Source organism: Spodoptera frugiperda, chromosome 23 (assembly GCF_023101765.2).
Source record: "Spodoptera frugiperda isolate SF20-4 chromosome 23, AGI-APGP_CSIRO_Sfru_2.0, whole genome shotgun sequence".
NCBI lineage: Eukaryota > Metazoa > Arthropoda > Insecta > Lepidoptera > Noctuidae > Spodoptera > Spodoptera frugiperda.
Genome location: NC_064234.1, coordinates 7817419 through 7824599, shown reverse-complemented (window position 1 = coordinate 7824599; position 7181 = coordinate 7817419). Strand labels below are relative to the sequence as shown.

The 7181-nt window shown below is 31.8% G+C and overlaps 1 protein-coding gene across 2 annotated transcripts; it reads right to left on the bottom strand.

Annotated features, from left to right (window-relative positions):
* Positions 1 to 66: 66 nt before the first annotated feature.
* LOC118266681 (sorting nexin-29) lies at positions 67 to 6515 on the bottom strand. 2 transcript variants are annotated; one of them, XM_050703065.1, is made up of 11 exons: positions 6294 to 6515; positions 5400 to 5566; positions 5229 to 5323; positions 4924 to 5065; positions 3895 to 4001; positions 3064 to 3802; positions 2760 to 2883; positions 2220 to 2396; positions 1908 to 2048; positions 1685 to 1812; positions 67 to 1604 (listed from the first exon to the last, which is right to left on the bottom strand). In XM_050703065.1, the coding sequence occupies exons 1-11, from the start codon at positions 6294 to 6296 to the stop codon at positions 1514 to 1516; spliced, it is 1914 nt and encodes a 637-aa protein (XP_050559022.1). In that variant the 5' UTR covers positions 6297 to 6515; the 3' UTR covers positions 67 to 1513. The 2 variants fall into 2 exon arrangements, with proteins under 2 accessions (XP_050559022.1, XP_050559021.1); XM_050703064.1 differs by having other exon boundaries at positions 5196 to 5323; positions 6294 to 6514.
* Between the last annotated feature and the right edge of the window lie 666 nt (positions 6516 to 7181).

The following is a 7181-nucleotide window of genomic DNA, read 5'->3' as shown; positions in this document are numbered from 1 at the left end:
CTTTGTGTCAATTTACAATATTTCACTAAAGTAGTTTGAAATAATAGGAAAAAGAAACACAGAAAACTTAATTTAGTATATTTATTTTGTATTTAAAAAATGTCGTTTTCTTGACGTCTATAGACGTCGGTGGCGTGTTTGGCACGATTTCGTTAGACGTCTATAAACGTCCGTGGCGTTCAAAAGGTTAAACAAAATAAAGGCCGAAGTAGTAACTATGCTTCATAGCAGTTTAGTTTCCTTATTTTGTTTTCAATTTGACTACAGTTTGATGGATGCCATTGCCGGGTCGGTGAGATGAGGGTGAGGCAATATGAACATCGGCTCTTGTGCTCCAAAGATGAACGTATACTTCCGGAGGGAAGTTAGGTACGCACTGCTTACCGCAAAACGGGGTGAATAGGGACAGAAAAGAGGTGAATAGGTACAGGGAAATTCTTCATAGTATCTATTCACCCCTCTTCTATCCCTATTCACCCCGTTTTACTGTACCTAACCAGCGATAGATACAGCGGTTTTGGTTAGATATCGGTATTTTTTGTACTATTAATTTTATCTATGGATATTCGATATATGATGGAAAATAAAATTCACATGCTATCTGAGTCATTTACTGTTATTTATTTATAACGCTTTTCTACAACCTAAATAACATGTATAAAATATTCGATATTTCAGGTTGTAGCTCATTACAGAAACCTAGAAATATTTATGCATAGGTAGGTATACTTTGCTCTGACTCTGTTATAAAGTCTACTTAATAATTTTTGGTTTCCTATTTAATTTTGAACACGGTGCAGTGTGCACTGAAGAACATAGAATAGTAACTGCCTATGAAATATTGCAAAAAAGAAAGAAGTACCTAGTTTAAGATCTATTTATTAAATTATGTATCTTTTCAACGATGTTAGAAATTAAAATAGACTTGTTCTTATTTACTATAGATTTCATCTAATATACATATGTCTTTATTTATAAAACAAGTAACATCACATGGGATAGACTGATTAGAATATTACAAGATAAAAATCAGGCTTGTGGAATAAGCATAATACTGACTCAGTAGATATGTGGAAATCACCAGATTTGTAAGACAAACCAGATGCATCACATAATATACTTTAACGTATAAAATTACTTTCAGGTAAAGGTCTATTTTCATTACTATAATAAAATTTGCCATGTGAAATAATTCTAGGTTTCCAACAACAAGCACTTGAATAAATAGGTACACAAATTATAAATTCGTTTTTACATATGTACATAGTTTTATATCTATTTGTGTCTTATAAAATATATGTTTAATACGCATGTGTAATATTTGCAAAAGCCCCACCATATTCTAATATTACGGTAGTCAATTTTCATCTAACACACAACATACTAACAAAAAATAAATTAACTTTAATAATATATTCTACATTGGGAAAAAATATCTAATAGTTTTTGTTTACGCACTGGTGTAATATACTGTACTTATTAACTTAGGAATGTTCTTATTTATCAAACTATATCATAGTGCATTGTACGACGAAATAGAGTCATTCGATTGTTGACGATCTAGGGGGTTATTAAACCCATTCTCCTTAGTAGTGGAAGATGTTCTGAAAAAAGAAAAACATTTTATTAGTTAGCAAAGACGTAATATTATTTTATTTACACAGATGTTGTATAGCATACACACCCAAAAAATGGCAATAAAGTGATGAGTTGTGTGCGGTTGGTGCACTCCCTAAGCTCCGGTAACACCAGCAGTATGTGTCGCAAATACGCCTGTAAAGCCACTCGCCGCTGTTCCACTAAATGAGCGTCCTGTAATAATATCAATCAATGTTTAGCTGAAATTTATGTCACATTACATGTGTAGTGGGAGTCGTTATAGTATTTATCAGATTCTCGTAACTTACTCGTTTCCGTAATGTTTTCTTTGGTGGGAATTTGTACGTCGCTATATCAGGATGACATTTCTTGAGCTGCGTGTGTAGTTCATGAAATTTTGCGTATCTGTGGTATACATTCCACTCTTCTTGTCCAATCTTCAGATAAATCTGCAAATAAAGACACTTATTTATATAGTTGTGGAATTCGTGAATAGAACGAAGGAAGATTCTTAGGGTCAGTTTCACACTGTTGAACAATTTAACGTATTTTCCATACAAAATATTTCAGTTAGGTAAGCTAACAGCAATAGTAAACACCACAATACTACAATTCCTTACTTGATAAACATGATATGAATGTGTTTTCTTCCCAACTAGGAATGCAGTCGGTATATGTGCCTTCACATTAGACTCAGGGTAATCCAGCACTTCTAATGCCGATATACTCTCGTACTCTTTAAGCCGCTGTTGTAGATACGTATTGAACTCCATTAATTCAGCATGCATTTCAGCTACCTGATCAATTTAAAAATAAATATATTAGCAAACTACAATTAATTTAAAATTGACAGTATAATATATTACACTGATAAGTAGTAATAAGAGATCTGCCAATGAGTCTCTCAGTTTAGCATACAAACTCTAAAGGTACGCGTCCACAGGCCCGCATCGTACGCATTGCACGCAACGGATTTTAGTATGTCTTGTATAGAAACTCATAGAACTGCGCTTCTGTGGACACTTACCTTAAAGGATTATTATTCCTTTTGTTATAAATTCGTTAAGAGATATTTATATCAATATAATTGATATAATAATTTCTTTTCTAAACAATTTAATTGATGTAAATACCTCTTAATATCTTGTATGATATAGTACCTGAACTAATTTCTTTTCATACTGATCTACTTCTGTGTTGTCTACGTTTTCACTTTTTAAAGCTTTCGCGATTTCAACAGCTGACATGTAATGCCGCAGTTGCTCTTTTAATCGATCATTTTCTCTGAAAACGAATGAAACATCGTTTAACATAATATTATTATCAGTAGTCCAGTAGCAGATAGAAAACAGACTGATATAATAATATAAGGTGATAGTTATGATAAATAAATAGTTCATTTTATAATATAAAATTAAGATACATCAACCACTAAAAAATGTATATCATGTCTATTTTACTCACTTGCTCAGATCCAATACTACATTTTCTAACTTTTTAATTTTTTCCTTACTAGCTACTTCCATCTGAGTGTATTTTAGTTGCAAATTTAAATACTCTTTTTCCTTACTTTCTAATATCGCATTTAATGTCTTATCATCTGGTGTACTTTCGTCCTCTGTAAAGCAGAGTTCTAAACATGAAGTACTGCCATCAATACTTCCCGCCACTTCTTCACTGTCACTTTCTGATATTTTTAAATTATTTATACTTAATTCTGAAACATCATCTTTGATGACATTGTTTACATCAATACTGTTGGAAGATGAAAATATTTCCTTTGCACATTCAGAAAGTTTGGACAGAATTTGCGAAGGACTGTCCATAACTTTGACACTGTCAGGAAAAAAATGTCTTAAACTGGTTTTGTATTCTGAACTAGTGGGTTCACTACTTGAGGCAGCCTGGGCAACTATTTTGGGATCTGGTGAATTGAGGCAAGTGGCTGGTGCACTGTTCCAAGCGGAATTATCTACTTGTTCTGTTGCTCCAAATACTTGTTTTTTGTTGCTCTTGGTATTTTTCTGTTCATTTTTGTCAAAGGATATAACTTGTCTCAATGGCTTGCGTTTTAAATTACTCGATGATTTTACTGGCATTGGTAAAGGTATCACATGTTCTGCTTTGTTAGTTTGATTAGCTTGTTGTGAGTCATTCAACTCTGGTCTGTCAATTGATAACGCAAACAATACTGTTGATAAACCTGAAAATATATGTTTTGTTTATTACTATTTCTATTTAACAATCTATGAAAGTGTATGAACAAAATAATTTTGATAAATATATGTATTGTACCTGCAGCCATGCTTGGTAAAAGATGTGATGTTTCAGGGCCTCGGACGAGAGCACCTTCTTCATAATATTCCATTAGCAGGCCATGACTAATCCAGCTCTGAAGATATCTGTGGAATAAGTTTTTAAACTGACATGGTCACTAACACTATAACCACTCAAACGTTCACGTGCGACACCTGTCAACACCTTGTACGCCCACGCGCTCGATCTGTGTTGAACCGCGTCGAGCGCCCCATGCCGTTACCGATTCAAAGTGTATTTTCTAGCAAACTATTGCAGCTATAGCAAAGTAAAAAATACCAGTATAAAGCTGAATTATTAAGGAATCAAAATATATACTAATTAAAGTACAGAAATCAATCACAAATGCATAAAAAAAGTTGAACTTAACAGAACGGGCTAAATATTTGTTTGTTTTTTTGAACAAGTTTTGACTAAACGTTATTTAATTATTTATTTTCGTTGTTTTATTTTGAAAGAATGAATCTTAAGGATTATTTTAATATACAACACTAATACAGTAGGATGATAAATAAATGAATACTTCAATTTTAAACGCAAACACTTCACAAAACTTGACACACAGTTTGTAAACAATTATTTTTTATATTCTTGCTGTCACCTGGCATACTGTTTTACCGACCAATAGATGCGTTATTTAATACAGATCCATCTAGTATAACATTCGTAAAGCTCTTTGAAGCTTGTCATAGATAAAAATTCGTTGGAAGTGAACAAGTCAAATGGGCTGCTATAGTCGCCCGGGCGTTTAACGCCAAAAACTATAGTCGCCCGGGCGTTTGAGTGGATAATTAGAACTTATGACGGGATATTTACCATGTTTATTTAATTTAACTACTTACTGAAACTCACCAAATTAAATAAACATGGTAAATATCCCGTCATAAGTTCTAATTATAATATCTGTGGAAGTTAATATAATAAATAAGTAAATATTATAAATATCAGAGTTAACTCCATTTTGGTTGTGCACATTGCTACAAACATAAACAAAAAAATAAGCATTACCTGTCAAGAGACCTTTCATTCAAAGCTGCTCTTAGAAATGCTCTGAAGTATCCAAGTGGTGTGTTAATATTCGTTAGAATTTTGAATCTTTCTTTTTCATGTTTCGTCAAATGTAAGCAAGTGTAACTCCAGAGAGAGTTACCTGAAACAAAGAATGATTTAATTCAGAGCCTGAAACAATGATATAAAAGATAATACAAATTAAAAATGTATGTGTTGCTTGAAGCAAAACTACATCTGAGTTTATTTTTTATCATGTAACATTGTCTTACCAACATTAACAATATTAAAAGTGAAGTTTAAACCTGCTGTAACCAAATTCTGAATTGCTGAGTTTGATAAATTAGTTCTAATGCCATGGCTAAGCAATTTCTCCCATTTTTCACATAGTTGAGCTATTCTGAAAGAATAACCTAATAATTATTATAATATCTAATAACAACAAGTAAATAAAATAAATATTCATTATTTATCACCTTATATCATCTTCTGTGGCTAACTCCGACTTCCCTCCAAAACGATTCTGGCAATTTTGTATGCAATTTAATAATTCTTGATGAATTATTTTACCATTTTCTATTCTCTTTTTTAACTCTTCTCTATTATCTATGGCATTGGCTATTGTATTTAATATCTTGCTATTCTGAAATAAAACAGTAAAGCTTAAAACAATCTTATGATCTAATTTTTAAAATGAGTTCATTTGAAATCTTACCCATGTTTCAACATCTGATACACTTATGGAATGATGATTCATTTTTAACTTTACATATTAAGAATTAAGACAACCACTTTTTATATTTTCATGTATAACTGTATAGTAGGATCAGTTATAAAACTGTCAGAAGCAATAAAGACTAGAGGTGAAGGTCACTTTGGCAATGTAGGTGTAAATTAATCTCATTCTTTAGGTTTCACATTGCTTCAAGGACATGTTTTTCGTAGCTTAGTTAAGTAAGGCACTATCTTCATTGTTCAACAAATATTGTATTATCTTAATAACAAAGAAATCTCTTACTTTAAGTGCTAGTAGGGTGTAGGAATATAATTCACAGATTTCTAGTAATGATTTCATTTTATAATCGAAATGTTTACCTCTTAAATTTCTGTTATGTATACTTAACTTTTCTATAATATTATTATCTAACGTTTCAAGGTTTCTTAATTTGAAATTAAATATTTATGTTTTCAGGCAAAGGTACTGTTTTACTTAGATAATTGTTTTTGCAGCTCTGCTTTTAAATCAATGAAATCTATAAGTATTAATACGTCTCCTTTTAATGCCTTTACTTCTGTCTAAGCTTTACTAAATGCATATTATAACAATACATAATCTTTATAAAATGGAATGAGATGACTATGAATCTTACCATGATATTAACTTAGTCTTCGAGATTCCTAATACACAATAAGATATTACAGTAATCTATTAATTGACTTTTTTTTATAAACATATAAAACAACTGCTAAAACTTAAATAAATTGTTATTGTGTAAATAAAGTACATTATTTATTTTGACTTTCGTTGTACTGTGTACTCTTTTGACAAATTGCATTTTATTTTTCTCATTGAACGATAGAACGATATAAATTCATATGAATGAATGTAAAGACCATAGATTGATTAACCACAGTGTAGGTACTCCTTTTTTTAATTAGTATAGCTATGTAACTTATTAGTCAATAATTTTATCTGTATGTTCTTTAAATGGAAAATAGCGGTTGCGTTAGCGGAGCAAAATTCGAAATTTTTGGGCAAACCCAAAAATTTCGAATTTTGCTCCGCCCACATCTTGTTTGAGCCGTTTCGCTCGCACTATTAGTCGCTTCCGCTCCGTGACGTATCGCAAGTGAGAGCGTATAAAAAAGAACGCTAACGTCCCGTATTTGTCTGTCATCACCTTAAATTAGAAGCCTATTTCTGTAGTCAGTGGTCGTTCTTCAGCGGGCAGCATCAGCAGCAGGCAGGCAGCAATAATCACAGCCACAGCTCATATTCAATAAAATCAGTCCCATAACAAATAATTTATTTCAAGATATTTTTTCTGGCTGCCCTTGCATCATATATAGTAGTATCAGTACATAATAAGAACTAAAACTAGAATAAAATTTATATACCTAGGGACACAATATCTTTAATCATTTGTAGGTTGCCATGTAGGATGGTGTATAGGTATCTTTATGCGTATACGGCGGCTAAAAGCCTACTTTTTAAGTAAAAGTCATAGACAAAGTTGGCTCCTCTCGAAAATTAAAAA